The 18231-nt window shown below is 45.1% G+C and overlaps 1 protein-coding gene across 1 annotated transcript in view; it reads right to left on the minus strand.

Moving 5' to 3' along the window:
• LOC134949138 (sodium- and chloride-dependent neutral and basic amino acid transporter B(0+)-like) overlaps nucleotides 1-17585 on the minus strand; it is a 131082-nt gene extending 113497 nt beyond the window's left edge. The window contains exons 1-2 of the mRNA XM_063937546.1: nucleotides 17473-17585; nucleotides 7721-7865 (exon numbers count right to left, since the gene is read on the minus strand). Of these exons, the coding sequence (XP_063793616.1) occupies nucleotides 7721-7865; nucleotides 17473-17529 (202 nt within the window). The 5' untranslated portion in view covers nucleotides 17530-17585. The remainder of the gene's footprint in view (nucleotides 1-7720; nucleotides 7866-17472) is intronic.
• Nucleotides 17586-18231: the final 646 nt, after the last annotated feature.

Consider the following 18231-nt stretch of genomic DNA (forward strand, 5'->3'; position numbering starts at 1 on the left):
TTTTCAGTCCTAGTTGTATTTGTTTTATTCATTTTTCCTTACTTAATATACTACATTTGTTTTCATGGGTACTTATTTCCTTTCATTTTGATTAAACAACAAAACAAATAAGTACAGCAATTTATAATGAATGTTTTACAGAACACAGCCCGTACTTACAGCATTATAATCCTGCTTTATTCTGACTGTTATGTGCCTTTGCTGTACAATAAAAATACTTTATTAAAGAAATATCAAAAAGTACAAATATAACATAAGTATTAAAAACAGAGCCTGATGTCCCCTTACTGACGTGGAGCTTTATCTGATGAGCTTCAATTTGTCAAAATCAACAACTTTGTACGATTTGTGTGCAAGATTTAAAGTGGGGATGCTTTTAAAGGCAAACCAAGCTTGTTGGGTTGAAAACAAATTAGAGATGCGCAGTTCGGTTTTCCAGAGATCTGAAGCCACCCAAATTTTGTGGATCCAAACCGAACCAAAACCTGGCTTGGATCTCTGGAGGAAGATCTGAACTGAACCGAGTCCCGGTTCGGATCTTCCTGTTGTTTGGATTTCGGATTTTAAATTTAAATTCCAGGGTTTTTAATTCAGTTTGGATTGCAAAAATAACATGATTTTAGCTGTCAATCAATTAAGAAAAACCTGGATCCGAAACCAAAACCAAAAGCAGTGAGGCAGTTTTGGCAAAACCAAAAGTCCCTGATGAATTAGAACAAAACAAAATGCTGCTTAGTAAACCCCAATGTTTGTATGAGCAGTAATGGAACATAATGCCCATTTGGGGCTTCACTACACATGCGCACACCCCCGAGAATGGACAGAACAGTAGATCAGAGTCCTACAGTAGGGATCTGATATATTGATGTCTGCAAACCAAAGTGTTCTACCTGTATAAAGGTGGCACTGTCATGCCATCATTCTATATCAGACAATGAACCTAATTCAGAGTTGATCACAGCAGAAAATGTGTTAGCAGTTGGGCAAAACCATGTGCACTGCAGGGGGGTGGGGGCAGATATAACATGTGCAGAGAGAGTTAGATTTGGGTGTGGTGTGTTCAAACTGAAATCTATATTGCAGTGTAAAAATAAAGCAGCCAGTATTTACCCTGCACAGAAACAAAATAACCCACCCAAATCTAACTCTCTCTGCAAATGTTATATCTGCCACACCTGCAGTGCACATGGTTTTCTGAATAGCTCTAAACCTACTCAGCGCTTGCGATCACTTCAGACTATTCAGTTCCTGTTTTGACATCACAAACACGCCCTGCCACGCCTGCGTTTTTCCTGGCACGCCTGCGTTTTTCCGAATACTCCCTGAAAACGGTCAGTTGACACCCAGAAACGCCCACTTCATGTCAATCACTCTGCGGCCAGCAGCGCGACTGAATAGCTTCGCTAGACCCTGTGTGAAACGACATCATTCTTTATAATAGTACGTCGCACAGAAGTGCCGTTTTTTTGCCTCATCGCTGTACAGCGAACGAATGCAGCTAGCGATCAACTCGGAATGACCCCCATGGTTTTGCCCAACTGCTAACAAATTTGCTGCTGCGATCGACTCTGAATTACCCCCAATAGGTAAGCCATTTAAACATAATTTTCTGTTTCTTTTTAAAGCACTCTATACTTTTAGTATACTTTAAATTAAAGAACACCTTTAAATAAATGTACTTTCATCATCCGACAATGATCTGATACTTAAAAAATTTACTAATTTTCTGACTGAAAGACTCTTTGTGGCACTCCATATAAGTGCAGAAAAGAGTGGCAAGCGTTCTCTTACAAAGTACTGTGTGTTGTAGAAAATACATGACTTTCATGACAATGGGCCATTAAAAAATTCCTCTGTGAAGATCAGTGCTAATTGTGTTTATTTATGAAATCTATTGTGTGCTAGAAGATTGTAAGGTATATCTCTGTTAATGTATTCTGCCCTCTGAGGTTTCAGCTGGATATTAAAAGTGGATTAATGACAATATTGAATCTTTATGGACAGTTGCACTGACTATTCCTGTACCAATAAATCTTGGCTAACTGTTCTAGTGTGTATTATTAATATAATGGAACATATGTTCTGTCTGATAGATTATGTGAATGTTTATATAAACATGTAGTATAGTCTTGTCACTGATTAACTGATGACAGAATAAAACACAATGTTCTGCTGGCTGACCATTGCATGAATGCATCAGTCAGGATTGATTTAACTTCACCAATCAATGCAAAGGTAAAGCACTTGCAAACACAGCAAGTAACCCTTTTGTTGCTGATCATAGGTCGTCCACAAAATTGCAATGGTTTCTATGACTCGATTACAAAACTGCAAAAACACAGGTTCACAAATGCCATTTTGTAATGTTATATGCATGTTTGGGATGCATTCAAGATACCGTCGCTGGAATCCTGACACCCTTCAGAATCCCAATGTTGGAACTCCGAATGGGCCAGGATACCGACGCTGGAATCCTGACATCCAGCATCCCAACCGTAACTATACTGTAGCTGCAAGGTTAGGTTTAGGACTGGGTGAGGTGGGGTTAGGTTTAGGCATCAGGCTGGGGGGCTGCGGTTAGGCTACTGAAGGAAGGGGGGGTCAGGGTTAGGCTGTCGTGAGGGTGGGTTAAGGTTATGCACCCCCGCGGGAGTATAGGGTCATGTTGTGGGGGAGGGAGGGTTAGGTTTAGGCAGCAGGGATGGGGGTTTAGTTTAGGCCCCTCCAGGGGGTGGTCAGGGTTAGGTACTAAGGGGGGAAGTTAGGGTTAGGCTGCGTTAGGGGGGTGGGGAGAGGGTAGAACACCCTTTACTCACCGCTGTTGGTGTTTTTAATTTCGGGATTCCGGCATCAGTATTTTGAGCATCGGGATCCCATGCGCCGGTATAACATACTGAATCTGCATATTTATACACTATTACGTAGTAACATAGTTAACAGAGTTAATGCGGTTGAAAAGAGGCAAAATGCCCATCGGGTTCAACCTGTATTCTGTATTAAGCTGAGTTCATTATAATGTCTCTGCAGAACTAATGTTTTATGTCTAGTTAAGAACTATAAATCATGTTCCTCCCAGATTATCAATGTCAATATTTTAAATGCTATAACCTTGGATATCTTTTCAGTCAGAAATTTGTCCTATCTGTTTTTAAATGCATATACAGAATCCGCTATTATCACCTTCTCTGGCAGGGAATTCCAAATCCTTATTGCCCTAACAGTGAAGAACCCTTTCCTACGTTGCGTACGGAATTTTCTCTCCTCTAGCCTCAGCGAGTGCCCACATGTCATATACTGAGTTCTTTTAGTAAACAATTCATCTGATAACTCTTTGTAATGTCCCTTTACATATTTGAAGATATTAATTATGTCTCCTGTTAAACGCCTCTTTTCCAGTGTATACATATTCAACCTAGTAAGCCTTTCCTCATATTCCAGTCCCTCTAGCCCTTTAATCAATTTAGTAGCATGCCTTTGAACTCTTTCGAGTTCACAGATATCTTTTTTATAATGTGGCGCGCAAAATTGAACACAATTTTCCAGGTGCGGACGTACCAATGATTTGTACAGCGGCAGGATTACACTCTCATCCCTTGTCTCAATTCCCCGTTTTATGCACACTAGCACCTTACTTGCCTTCTTTGCTGCACTTTGACATTGTATACGGTTATTAAGCCTCTTGTCAATGAGTACCCCCAAAACTTTTTCCAATACTGTTACCCCTAGATTTTCCCCATTTAATATGTAGGATGCAAGTTTGTTTTTAGTCCCGAAATGCATAACTTTGTATTTTTCCATATTGAACCTCATTCTCCATTTAGAAGCCCAAATTTCAAGTTTAGATAAGTGATTCTGTAGAGACCCCACATCTATTTCCGAATTAATTACCCTACACAGTTTAGTATCATCTGCAAAGATTGACACTGTGCATTCGAGGCCTATTTCTAGGTCATTGATAAATATGTTGAACAGTAGTGGCCCGAGTACGAATCCTTGTGGTATTCCGCTGACTACTGGTGCCCAGCTGGAGGACATCCCATTGATCACTACTCACTGTACCCCGTTATCCAGCCAGTTACTTATCCATGTACAAAAAGTTTTTCCTAGGCCAAGCTCCTTTAATTTGATGATCTGTCTCCTGTGAGGCACTGTATCGAAGGCTTTTGCAAAATCTAAGTAGACCACATCCACTGCTTTTCCCTGGTCAAGATTCTTGCTCACTTCCTCATAGAAGGTAACTAAGTTAGTTTGACATGATCTGTCCCTCACAAACCCATGCTGGTTCTTGCTAATAATCTTAGCGGTCTGCAGATACACCTGTATGCTATCCCTTAAAATTCCTTCCAATATTTTCCCCACTATAACTAACTGGTCTGTGGTTACCCAAATGATTTTTAGATCCCTTTTTAATTAATGCCACTACCTAAGCTATACGCCAATCCTTCGGTACCATGCTTGATCTAATTGAACTATTGAAAATCAAGTATAGGGGTCTTGCTAGTTGGGACCTAAGCTCCATAAGAACCCTCGGGTGAAGACCATCTGGGCCAGGTGATTTATTAATCTTAATTTTGCTTAGTCTGTCCCGGACTACTTCTTCACTTAAACAAGTATCTAGCCACGAATCATTGCTGTCACTATCGTTATGCACTACTTCCACCGTCACTTCTTCTCTGGTGAACACTGATGAAAACAATTTGTTCAGTATTTCCGCTTTTGTTTTGTCATCATTTATCAATACTCCAAATTCATCTCTTATTGGACCTACGTTCTCCTTTTTTTAACCTTTTACTATTTATTTATTAAAAAAAAAAATTAGGACTGGTTTTGCTCTCCATATCGATTTGCTTTTCGTTTTCAATTTTAACTGCTCTTATTGCTTTTTTGTTTCTTTTATTGCATTCCTTGTAGTACTGGAATGACTCCTCCTTTCCATCAGATTTAAATACTTTGAAAGCACGCTTCTTTTTATCCATTTCTTCCTTGACCTTCTTTTTTAGCCACATTGGTTTGAGTTTGATACTCCTGCGTTTAATACTGAAGTTAGCCTTTCTAAAGTTAAATGTTTTGGTTGATCCCTTATAGCTATGTTTCTTGAAACTGATGTCGAATGTGATCATATAGTGATCACTGTTACCCAAAGTCTCCCCAACTTTATTGTTTGATATGGATTTGTATGGAAAAATATCATTGGCTTACTACATCTAGATTGCAGAAACAGTATTATGGTGGTTAAGTAGATGACTAAATGAATAAAATACTGGTATTCACTTCATTATCTAATAATCAGTATCCCCTCTACGTCATTTACTGCCTACTCTCCCGGAAGTTGTGGGAGACTCCTGGGGTTTTTTTTTGCAGTCCGTCACCCCATCCCCCCCCCCCATCCCCGAAGTGTGACTTGCTTTCCCGCATCCCTCCTGCTTCCTAGTGAAGCGGGCAGGATGGGGAGATTAACAGGGGAAATCTAGTGGCTTACGGAGGGGGCAGGGCTAAATAAGCATAATTCACTGCATACCGTGAATCGTGGCATTTCTCCTGTGTTTGGGGCAGGGCCTAAAGATATGAGCACCTGACCCTACCCCCCAAAGTCTGCCAAAGCATCTCCTCTATGGGCTACTCCTGGAAAGGAGTCATTTTAAAGAAGGTAAGTATGACTTACTGCTATGTGTCAATTCAGCAAACACAACTTACAAGGATATAATATACTACTACCAGAGACGGACTGGGGGTATGAATAGGCCAAGACATTTGTTAAATTAGGCATTTGTCTGCTCCCCTCTGTGTCTGTATGCAGTGTCCCCAGCAGGATGACATCACTGCGCATGTGCGACCTGACACGTTTCACCATGTTGAGTGCTGAATGTGCAGCAGTTAGCTCCTCAGATGTGAGACCTTATACAGTAATGCCATATATTACCAGCCACACTCCTAATAGAACTTCCATTGTGTACCTACATTGTGACCGATGTTGCTAAATAAACTTGCTAGCCTGGTTAAGGTCTGTTTTACAGTCCGCTGGTACCTATTGCAAATCACCCAGGTTCATTGAGCCTTCTGACATTTACAGGGAGTGCCAAATGGCCAGTCCGCCCCAGACTACTGTCTGCACGTTTGACATTAGGTTTCAGTACTGTAATACAAAACACAAGCCAGGCTGTATAAAACCTGGGGCAACAGACTCATTAGACATACGTCAGCTTACTCTATACTGGATCACCATACAGACCTTAAGGCTCATATTTACAATATTCAGGAATTCGTCCCGACAATTAGAATTTCTTAACACTGCATATCACGGCAGTAACAAATTATGTATCATTGGAATTTATCAAAAATCACGTGCAAAGACAAAGACCCTGATAGTAGCCTTTAACTGCAATCAGGGCAGTAGAGAGCCGGGCTGGGCCCAGGTACTTTTCAGGGTGTGTGGCCTAATCACAGGAGGCGTGGTTATGCACCCATAGAAAAAAATGCAGAAAAAAATTGTATTTTAAGCGCCTCCACGGCCACACTGCAGCCCAGCACACAGTAGCGTGTGCTGGGCTGAGGAGAAGATCTACAGCTGCTGCCTCCAGGTAAGGGGGAGGGGCCCAGGCCTCTACTAAACCCTCACTGGGCCCCTCCAACAGACCTGAGCCTGGGTAATTTGTACCCTCTCCCCCCTCTCTCGGCACCACTGACTGCAATGTATAAAAAGTAAAATGCAATCCGTTTACTTCTGTGTTCTGAGTCTGGCAGAGCTGCTGTGCATGAGCAGTTTTCAGACCATGCACTGCATGGGGACATTACAGGGGAGTACCTTTGGATCCTTCTCCACCAAAATTGGCGCAATGTAGCCCATAGGTTACAATGGCTTCCAAATTTGGCACATTTCACAAGTTAGCAGCCAATGAAACCTCGCATATGGGGGGTGCTTTTGTGAACAAAGTGGAGGAACCATAACAAATACTGTATCTCCGATATCTGCTGCGGTCTCCCCTTTTTAAATCCTGGATATACAAATATAGCCATGCTTATCTTGCTGCGATGCGGCATATTGCATGGCATTGCGGGCTGAAACTATTCGTAGCCGGCAATTGCTCTATTAACTCCATTAGGATTTAATGGAGCAATCACCAGTTGCGAATAGTCACAGCCCAGCATGCCATGCAGCAAAGAATAGATGAGCACGGCTATAATATATCTCTACTTATTTTTTGCAGGTACAGTATGTACTAAGCCTTGGAGACAGATAAAGTGGATGGAGATAAAGTACCAGCCAATCAGCTCCCAACTGCCATGTTACAGACTGTGTTTGAAAAATGACAGGAGATGATTGGTTGGTAGTTTATCACTTTATCTCAGTGCACAAACCAGCATACTTTCATGTCTGCATAAGACCTAAACAACATCTTATAGAATGATCTTTGTAAAGGGGGGTACTCAGAGAGAGATCCATGCTTAAAATCTAAGCAATCTGACTAGATTGCTTAGATATTAAGCACAGATCACTCGTGTACCCCCCACAGTGATAGCTATCGCCGGTGCTAGATTGGCCTGCATGCAGGCTCAATCTAGCAGGTCGCTCATTTCACCAAATGAGCGGCCCCCTGTCCTCCCCCGCATCGCTCAGCACACATCTCTCCCGTGTATATGGCCCTTTAGAATCAGAATATTAGCTCTCAGTAGTTAAGTCCCCATTAGTCTACCAGTGATTAGTATCAGAAAGTGTCTTTACCTCCTCCATTCTTGTATGCAAGATAAGGAAATCTCCAGACATTCCCCAACCCTACAGCATAGCCAATCATAGACAGCAAGTAATCTGATTTCCTGGACCAATTTCCACGCTCCTTGTTTTCATCAGAAGAATCTGCATGAGAGCCCTTTAGAGAAGCCAACAGAAGCACACAACATTGTTAGTAATAATACAGCACAAAGACACATTTATTGTTTGCAGCTGTCACCAACACACGGTGATAATGTTTGTGTGCAAAACACAGGAGCGTAACATGCAGACACAACCACAGCCGGGTGTAGTATGGTTTGCCGGTGGTCGGGGTCCTGGCAACCAGCATACCAGCGCCAGAATCCCGACCGCCGGCATACCGACAGCTGGGCGAGCGCAATTGAGCCCCTTGTGGGCTCACTGCGCTGTGGGCACGGTGGCGCACTACGCGCGCCACGCTATCTATTCTCCCTCCAGGGGGGTCGTGGACCCCCAAGAGGGAGAAAAGATGTTGGTATACCGGCAGTTGGGATTCCGGCGCCGCTTTGGTGGTCACCGGGAGCCCGGCCGCCGGCAACCTGAAGACCACCCCCACAGCCATGCTCCTTTTTCATATGTGCATTAAAAGTGAGCACATAAACTCCATTTCCTCACTACCCCAAGGTTGGGGGGTGTGCATAAAGGTAGGTTATTGCATGTAAATTACTACATTCATTAAAGAGGATGAGTGGAATAGTTGCCCATAGGAACCAATCATCTTCTAGAGATCACTCATCAAAAGCATTCCATAAAATGGTAGCTAGAATATCACTGCTTGCTATGGGCAGTGGCAGCATCAGGGTCCAGCGTGTGTGTCAGAAAATGGGGCGTGTCTTTGTGTGCAGAGGGAGTGGTTTCACAGGATCCCTAATGCCATCACTAGAAGGGGTGTTGCCTCGCAGTTGAAGCCCCTGATTACCTCACTCCAGGGGACATGTGGGCTGCCCCTGGAGACTCTTCCAGCACTGCCGGCTCCTTCTCAGTGACAGAAGCTGGGTGATGCGCGATAATGTCACACTGCAGCATGGTTATGGATCATTAGCTCTACAGTAAGAAGGTCTACAATCAGGTTGATACCATATGGTCGACGGTAAAAAAAGGTCGACATGAACAATTGGTCAACATGGTCATTAGGTTGACCTATGAAAGGCCGACGCAGGAAAAGTTTGACAGGTGCAAAAGGTTGACACATGAAAAGGTCAACATGGAAAATGGTTGACGCATGAAAAGGTCGACACAACATTTTTTGGTGTCGTTTTTCGCTGTCTGAGCACGTGAACCAACAATTAATGTACAGCATCCCCTCACATGGTGAGCGGGTACAGGCAAGGTGCCTCGCTCCACTACTGCTGCACTCGGCACAGGTTACTATTCCCAATTATAGTCCATGTGGATGGTAAAGTATGAAAAAGTTGAAAAAAGGTGAAAAAACTCACGTTGCATGTATGTGTGTCAACTATTGGCATGTCGACCATTTGAACTTGTCGACCTTTTGTACCTGGCGACCATAAGCACTGTCGACCTCACATAGGTCAACCTTTTGGCCATGGCGACCTAATGCATGTCGACCAGATTTATTAGTTACTGTCTAACTTAGGGGTGGGCAACATGCGGCCCGCGGGCCGGATGCGGCCCGCGAACCGTTCCTGCCTGGCCCGCTGTCCCCCACCAGTGCGCAATGACAAGCGGCCCGACTGGCTGAGCCGCTTCTCATTGCGCTACAGCAGCTCCGAGAGACGTGGCGCCGCTGAGGAAATCCCGGTCACGTCACAGGGGCTGCTGACCGGGATTTCCTTTCCGACGTCTCAGGTGCTGGGCGGTGCGGGGGGCTGATCCACATCAAGAAGAGTGTGGATCTGTACAGTGGACAGCGGATCTCTCATGCGGGCAGTGTGCAGTGGGAGCTGAGCTCTCCAGCGGGCAGCGGATCATCTGGGCAGCGGGAGCTGATCTGTCCTTAAAAAAACAACAACTCAAAGGTTGGTAGATTCATAGCTGGCGCTGCCTGTTGAGGGGGGCTGGAGTCCCGAGTAGGGGGAGTAAACAGCAACCTGTGTCCAGGGAGGGAGGGAGTCTGTTGATTAAAAGCTGCTATATGGGTCCAGGGGAGGGGGGTGGGCGGCATAGAGACTGCCATATAAGTTCAGGGGAGGGGGGGGATAGAGAATGCCCGATCCCACCCACTCTGCCGCCAGAGCCCAGACACCACCCCCTCAGGTTACACTGAGCGTCCCAACAACAGGCGCGCAGTTTACAGTGCAGCCTGACCAGTGACCACCCCCTACCCCTGATGGAGTGTGAGCTGCGGGCAATACTGCCCGATCCCCCTGCTGCCGCCGGAGTTAATGGTGAGCCGCGGGCTGTAATGCCCGACCCCCCTTCCCATCTCCATGTCGCTGCTGCAATTTAAAGCCGTCCTCCTGATCGTGAGCATGTGACCCACAGGCTGTAACGCCCGATCCCCCCGCAGCCGCAGGAGTTTACTGTGAGGTTGAGCCGTTATGCCCGAGCCCACTCCCCCTCTCACTGCCAGCGCAGCATCTTAAAATCCAACCCACCCCAAAAGCTTATAGTGACCTGTGGGCTGTAATGCCCCACACCCGCCCCCACTCCTCCCTGCCACAACTTAAAGTCCACCCCCACCAAAGCTGACAGAGAGCCATGTCTGTAACGCCCGATTACCCCCTCCTCTCAAAGTTGTGTGTAAAAGGGTGCTCTGTCTGCCGTAATATGTAAAAGGAGGGACTCTGCCTGCCGTAATGTGTAAAAGGGGGCTCTGTCTGCCGTAATGTGTAAAAGGGGCTCTAACTGCCGTAATGTGTAAAAGGGACCTCTACCTACTGTGCAGAGTAATTTGAATAATAGAGGCTGTTGTGCAGCCTAGTATGAATCTGTATTGTTTTGTGGCCACGCCCCTTCCCCATGAAGCCACACCCCTATATTTTTGGCACATGCCTATGGCGGCCCTCGAATACTCATTGGAAAGTGTTAAGTGGCCTTTCAGCTGAAATAATTGCCCACCCCTGGTCTAACTAGACACTGTAGATCTATTTACCACATAACCTGCAGCACCCAGCTCCTGCCACTGTGAAGGAGTCGCATTTTGGTGTCACCTCTTGAAGTGTGGCACCTGGGTGTGGTCCGCACCTCCCTTTTGATGCCTGTGGCTATAGGCAACCTCTTTACTTGTCATTTCCCCCTCTGTGTACAAGTGTGGTTGGGGAAATTGACAGTTGGCTGATCTTATACTCAGTTGGATTAATGCTAATGATCTCCGGGAAGAAATAGTTTTGTTTGTGTGGAAGCTGTCTGCCATCCTGACAAATATACTACAAGGTTAAATCAAAGTTATACTGAAGATGTCCCTGTCACATTATATAAAACTCCTCACTCTGAGGCATGTTACTTAAAGAAGAGAATGTAGGTTAGTATTTCAGCTCTTAGGGGTCTATTCATGAAGCAGTGGAGAAGTGAGTCAGTGAAGAAGTTGCCCATGGCAACCAATCAGTGTTGAGGTAACATTTATAAAATGCATTCTATAAAATTATACGTAGCAGCTGATTGGTTACCATGGGGAACTTCTCCACTGGCTCACTTCTCCACACTTTTCATTGCTTCATGAATATACCCCTTGGTGGGTGTTGCTTCTGTGTTTTTACTTTTAATCAAAGTATCCTTGGGTGCTGACTGATTGAAGAAACTGAACAGAGACCAACTATTTCAGCTTTTTAAAACCTAGGGTATTATTATTACAAGTTATATATATATATATATATATATATATAGCACACACAGGGTCATTTTGAAAGAGCAGGGGGCCCGTGTGCAGACTCAAGGTGAGCCCTCTCCTCTTCACGGTGCAGTATACTCTGGCATTGTGCCAGAGTCTACTGCGCATGCGCAGATCTCCAGAAACATGGCGCCCACCATGTTCAGGAGTCTAAATCTCTACTACGCATGCATGGTGGCTATTATGGTAGCGATTTTTTCACCTTCACTGTTTCTGCACCTCCGACGAGTGACTTCAGAAAGATAAGTAATAAAACATGGGTCCAGTGTAGGCCCCTTTTGGCATTGCACCCATTGTAGAAATGCAATGCACACACATTTTCCACAGTGCTTTACAGAGAATACAGTACCCAGAGGAAACTCACACAAGCATGGGGAGAATATACAAACTCCACACAGTTAGGGCATACTTGCCTACCTGACCCTCTCCATGAGGGAGAAAATGCTCTGTTCCTGGACTTTCCTGGTAATGTATGATTGCCATCACCGGTGGTGAGCTAGTTAATTGATAAGAAAGGTGTTTCACCACAGGTGACGGCAATCATACATTACCAGGAAAGTCCAGGAACAGAGCATTTTCTCCCTCATGGATAGGGTCAGGTAGGCAAGTATGAGTTAGGGCCATAGTGGGCATTAAATCCATGACTTCAGTGCTGTGAGGCAGTAATGCTAACCACTACACTATCTGTACTGCCCCACTATGTGTACAGTGAGTATGTCGACCTTAGAATGCCGATGGCAGGATCCGGACATGGGTTTAATGCTCCTTGCACCATTTTACCCGTACCGCGTCTCCACATTCCATGGAGTCTCCTCATGCCAACTGCAAATGGCTGCTTTAATAGTGCCAGCTAATAATGCTTCTGCCATACTTTGTAGTCACACATACTTTCCCCACCATCTACAATTGTTATTCTGTGTGTGTATTACTTCTTTCCAATGCCACTTGGGAAGGACTATCTTTTGTTTCAATTGCTTGTACTGTCTGTAAAGTGTTTGCATCATAATCCTCTCAATCCAGTGTTGTGTAAATATATTGTATGTATATGTACCAATTGCCAGGAATGTTGCTAAACTTAAAAAAGGAACATGCACCTGCAATATTTCTTTGTGTGTGTAAACTTAATACAATTAAGTTGATTCAATGTTATTAAAGGGATAAAAACAGGTGCCTCTTATTTGATTTAAGTAGAGCTGGATATTAATGTCGAAGCTGTACTAAGAACAGAAAGAATAACAGTTTTTGAAATTCTACATGTTTGAAACATGTTTCGGTGATCTGCATTCTAACTGAAGATTTAAAGATGTGAAAATGTAAAACTGCTGCAATTTAACAATTTATCAAAATAATACATCAGTTGTGCGCCCTGAAGGAGGTCCTACTTGACCTCTAGCCAGTGCCGTAACTAGGCATTTTAGCGCTGTGTGCGAGAAACGACAGTGGCGCCCACCCCCCATGAAAGATTGGGGTAGTGCGCGCCGCAAGTGCGCAAAAAATTTCTAGGGGCGTGGCTTCACGGGGAAGGGGCGTGGCCACAAAATAATAGCAATTCATACTACGGTGCACAGTAGTCTACATTATTCAAATTACGCTGCACAGTAGCGCCACTACATCAGGTAGAGCCCCTTTTATACATTACAGCAGACAGTGTCCCCCTTTTTACACATTGCGGCAGCCAGTCCCCCTTTTTACACATTGCGGCAGCCAGTCTCCCTTTTTACACATTGCGGCAGCCAGGACCCCTTCTTACACATTGCGGCAGCCAGGCCCCCTTTTTACTCATTGTGGCAGATAGACCCTTTTTACACATTGCGGCAGCCAGTCCCCCTTTTTACACATTGCGGCAGATAGACCCTTTTTACACATTGCGGCAGCCAGTCCCCCTTTTTACACATTGCGGCAGATAGACCCTTTTTACACATTGCGGCAGCCAGTCCCCCTTTTTACACATTACAGCAGCCAATCTCCCTTTTAACACATTGCGGCAGCCGGTCCTCCTTTTTACACATTGCGGCAGCCAGGACCCCTTTTTACACATTGCGGCAGCCAGGCCCCCTTTTTACACATTGCTGCAGCCAGTCCCATTTTTTGCACATTGCGGCAGCCAGTCCCATTTTACACATTGCGGCAGCCAGTCCCTCTTTTTACACATTGCAGCAGCCAGTCCCCCTTTTTACACATTGCAGCAGCCAGTCCCCCTTTTTACACATTGCAGCAGCCAGTCCCATTTTTTACACATTGCGGCAGCCAGTCCCATTTTACACATTGCGGCAGCCAGTCCCATTTTTTACACATTGCGGCAACCAGTCCCATTTTACACATTGCGGCAGCCAGTCCCATTTTACACATTGCGGCAGCCAGTCCCATTTTTTACACATAGCGGCAGCCAGTCCCATTTTACACATTGCGGCAGCCAGTCCCATTTTTTACACATTGCGGCAGCCAGTCCCATTTTTTACACATTGCGGCAGCCAGTCCCATTTTTTACACATTGCGGCAGCCAGTCCCAATTTTTACACATTGCGGCAGCCAGTCCCATTTTTTACACATTGCAGCAGCCAGTCCCATTTTACACATTGCGGCAGCCAGTCCCATTTTTTACACATTGCGGCAGCCAGTCCCATTTTTTACACATTGCGGCAGCCTGTCCCATTTTTTACACATTGCGGCAGCCAGTCCCATTTTACACATTGCGGCTGCCAGTCCCATTTTTTACACATTGCGGCAGGCGGTGTCCGAGAGAGAGAGAGAGAGAGACAGAGAGGGGGGGGGATATACTTACCTTCTCCACGCTGACAGGCTCCTCGTGCAGCTCCTTCGGTGCAGGCAGTGAGGTGAGAAGAAGGAGGAGGGAGGGGGAGCAGGGAGCCGCAGCAGCGCTATGTTATTGGTAGTAAGCGCCGCTGCAGCATCCCCCTCTCCTTCCGTATTGGCTGCCCAGCAGCCAATACGGAAGGAGAGGGGGATGCTGCAGCGGCGCTTACTACCAATAACATAGCGCTGCTGCGGCTCCCTGCTCCCCCTCCCTCCTCCTTCTCCGCTGCCCGGCGGCGACGCTGATGTCTTCTATCTTCACAGCGCGGCGCACGGCGCAGAGACTTAGAGGCGGCATGTAATGAGTCAATTTGACTCATTACATGCCGCTGGCCGTGCGCCCTCAGGGCAACTGCGCTGTGTGCCAAGCCCACTTGGCACACATGTAGTTACGGCCCTGCCTCTAGCGTCTGACAGCTCCATGAATGCTGTTGGCGGGAGAAGATGTAGAAATGCATCTTCTTCCATGTAAACCCCAGACAGCGAGCATAACCTCCCTGTCTATGAGCATGAACCCCTGGCAACGAGCAAGAAACCTCTGGCAATGACCATGAGACCCCTGGCAATGAATAGGAAACCTCTGGCAACAAGCATGAAACCCCTGGCAAAGAGCATGGAACCCAGAGCATGAAACCCTTGGCAATGAGCATGAGACCCCTGGCAATGAGCATTAGACCCCTGGCAATGAACAGGTAATTTAAAAGTAATCAGAAGCCTTATTGTGGGGCATAATTTGTAAGGGACGTTATTGTGTGTGGAACATAAAATGGTATCAGGGGCATAACTTTATGTGGCATAATGTGTAATGGGCATAACATTGTATGGCATAATGTGTAATGGGCATTACGATGTGTGGAATAATGTGTAATGGGCATTATAATGTGTGGCATAATGTGTAATTAGCATTACGGTGTGTGGAATAATGTGTAATGGGCATTATGGTTTGTGGCATAATGTGTAATGGGCATAACTATAAGGAGGAAAAATGACAAATAATGTAAAGGCATAAATCAGGTTGTTTTATTTTTTCTTGTGCTTTTGTTTTTCCTGTGTTGTATAAGGGGCTCTATCTGGTGTAATGTGTATAAGGGGCTCTGCTCTACTGTGGTGTAATGTGTGTAAGAGGCTCTAACATGGCATAATGTGTATAAGGGGCACTGCCGTGTAGTGTAATGCTACCGACAGACACTACAGTGCAGTCTAATATACTATTCTGTGACCATGTCCCTTACCTATGAAGCCACGGCGCTTTAAGATTGTTTTGAATGGTGGGGGGGGGGACGGGGGGCACCAAAGGAAACTTTTGCCAACAGGGGACGGAGTAATCATTTTACCCCTCCCCTGTCCCTACCCTAACCCGCCTGGGGTGGCAGCTAGGGCTACGAGAGTAGGGGTGGTGGCTAGGGCTAAGTCACCTGGGTGGCGGCTAGGGCTAAGACTCGGGGGGGGGGGGGGTGGTGGCAGCATCAGCTAATTCCATCCTCTACTGCCTAACCCTAACCGTCACCCCGATACTTACCTTCAGGATGCCGGCGAACAGTGTTCCGGCGCCAGGATTCCGAGTGGCGCCGGAAATTACGGCATCGGTCACATGACTGCCGGCATTCTGACTGCTGGGATGCTGACCACATCACATCGATCATGGGCATATATGTCACGGTAGCTGACTATCCTGAGACTCCAGAATACTGCAGCTGGCAATCATGAGGCTTCCTGCACAATGTTGGTGACAAACATGATGTTCTTGTGTGATTATGCATTTCCATTGCTAAATATATAGAGCAGCTTCAGGCTCAAGCTACCATATCCAATCCATTAGGCCATGGATGGGATGCAGGTTAGTAAGGGGGAAGCAGATTTTTAAATAGATCCCAGGGCCATCTAGCTCACCTCTGCCAGAGCAGAGTCACATTCCTCTGTGCAATAGAATGTGAATATAAAGAAGCACACAACATTTGTCATTCATACAAGCCCTCTCTGAGACTTGTATAAGACATTCCATCACACAGAAGTAAAGGGCTGTCTGTAATCTAATAGTAGTGATGCCTACATGTTACATTATGTGGGATTAACATGCAACTTGAATAATCACAATTACTATCCAGTCCATCGTGAAGAATGGCCCTCATTTCGAGTTGTTCGCTCGTTATTTTTCCTCGCATCTGTGCGATTAGTCGCAAACTGCGCATGTGCAAAGTTCGCAGTGCGCCTGCGCCAAGTAAATTTGCTAAAAAGTTTGGTATTTTACTCACGGCTTAACGGAGAAATTTCTTCGTTCTGGTGATCGGAGTGTGATTGACAGGAAGTGGGTGTTTCTGGGCGGAAACTGGCCGTTTTAAGGGTGTGTGCGAAAAAACGCAGCCGTTTCTGGGAAAAACGCGGGAGTGTCTGAAGAAACGGGGGAGTGTCTGGGCGAACGCTGGGTGTGTTTGTGACGTCAAACCAGGAACGAAACTGACTGAACTGATCGCAGTGGCAGAGTAAGTCTCGAGCTACTCAGAAACTGCAAAGAAATTTCTATTCGCAATTCTGCTAATCTTGCGTTCGCAAGTCTGCTATGCTAAGATTCACTCCCAGTAGGCGGCGGCTTAGCGTGTGCAATGCTGCTAAAAGCAGCTAACGAGCGAACAACTCGGAATGAGGGCCAATGTGTTTAAAATTGTTTACACTTTCCCTGCTGCCAGACATGGGGGTCTATTCATGAACCAGTGAAAACAGTGGAGAAACAGACCAGTGAAGAAGTTGCCCATGGCAACCAATCACCATCTCCCTTACATTTTATAAAATGTACTTGATAAAGGCTTCTTCACTGGTCTTTTTCTCCACTCTTTTCACTGTTTCACGAATAGACCCCATAAATACTGAGTAATGGACTATTAAGCACAACTAAATGTAAACCTACATAGTGAAATGAAACATAAGGAAACTAACTGGATTCTACGGTTCCAAAATAACTATTTTACATACACCATTTGTTACCATTATATGTATATAGTGGCCCTAGATTTTCTATATCTCTTAAATACTCATTATTTTACACAGTAGTTCTTTTCAGCAAATTAATCATTGACTGACTTTAGGCAATTAGCAAACACTTTAGTATATTTTTGTTTCTACTCACCATCACTTGTTTAGTACTAGTAGAGAGTTTATCATTGATTGTCAGAATCTCTTTCATACCCTTAATCTCAGTTCCAATCTCACCACTATTTATTTCCAGTGTGGACGTTTAGGCTGCCAGCTTCAGACTGATCATTTGCAACAAGGAGCTTTCTTCTTTTAACAAAGGTGTGTAACTATTAACTAGCACCTCCCCTGGTTTCATTTATTGGAAGACAATACTGTTCAAGAACGCTGAACATATTTCCAAAGAAGGCTCACCTATACTTACATACAGCAAAATTCAATGTGAAATTTGGGCAGATATGTTTGATTTACAAAATTAAATGGAATTACAGTTATATATTCAAGGGCGTAGCTACCATAGGTGCAGGCAGTGCAGATGCTATGGGGCCCAGAGCTGAGAGGCACCACCTTCCCTGTCAAAGTTACATGTGTTATATAATTTTTTTTGCCATTGAGTGGTACGTAGGGGTCCTTTTTAAACTTTTTCCTTGGGTCCTGCAATATATCTAGGTATGTCTCTGGACCTGCCCTTAGTAGTGTAGTATAAAATGAGTAGGAGGGCATTTTAATGTAAAATAATATGAACCTGGGCACTGTAATAAGGCACAATATGAACAGGGAGCACTATATATCATAATGTGAATTGGGGGTACTGTGCGGCATAATGTGTACTGGTAGCTCTGAAATGTGACATAGGGTGAATTTAAGCACTACTGCGATTCATAAAAGAAACTTGGGCACTACTATTGGGCAT

The sequence above is a fragment of the Pseudophryne corroboree genome, chromosome 8 (assembly GCF_028390025.1).
Source record: "Pseudophryne corroboree isolate aPseCor3 chromosome 8, aPseCor3.hap2, whole genome shotgun sequence".
In the NCBI taxonomy this organism is placed as follows: Eukaryota; Metazoa; Chordata; class Amphibia; order Anura; family Myobatrachidae; genus Pseudophryne; species Pseudophryne corroboree.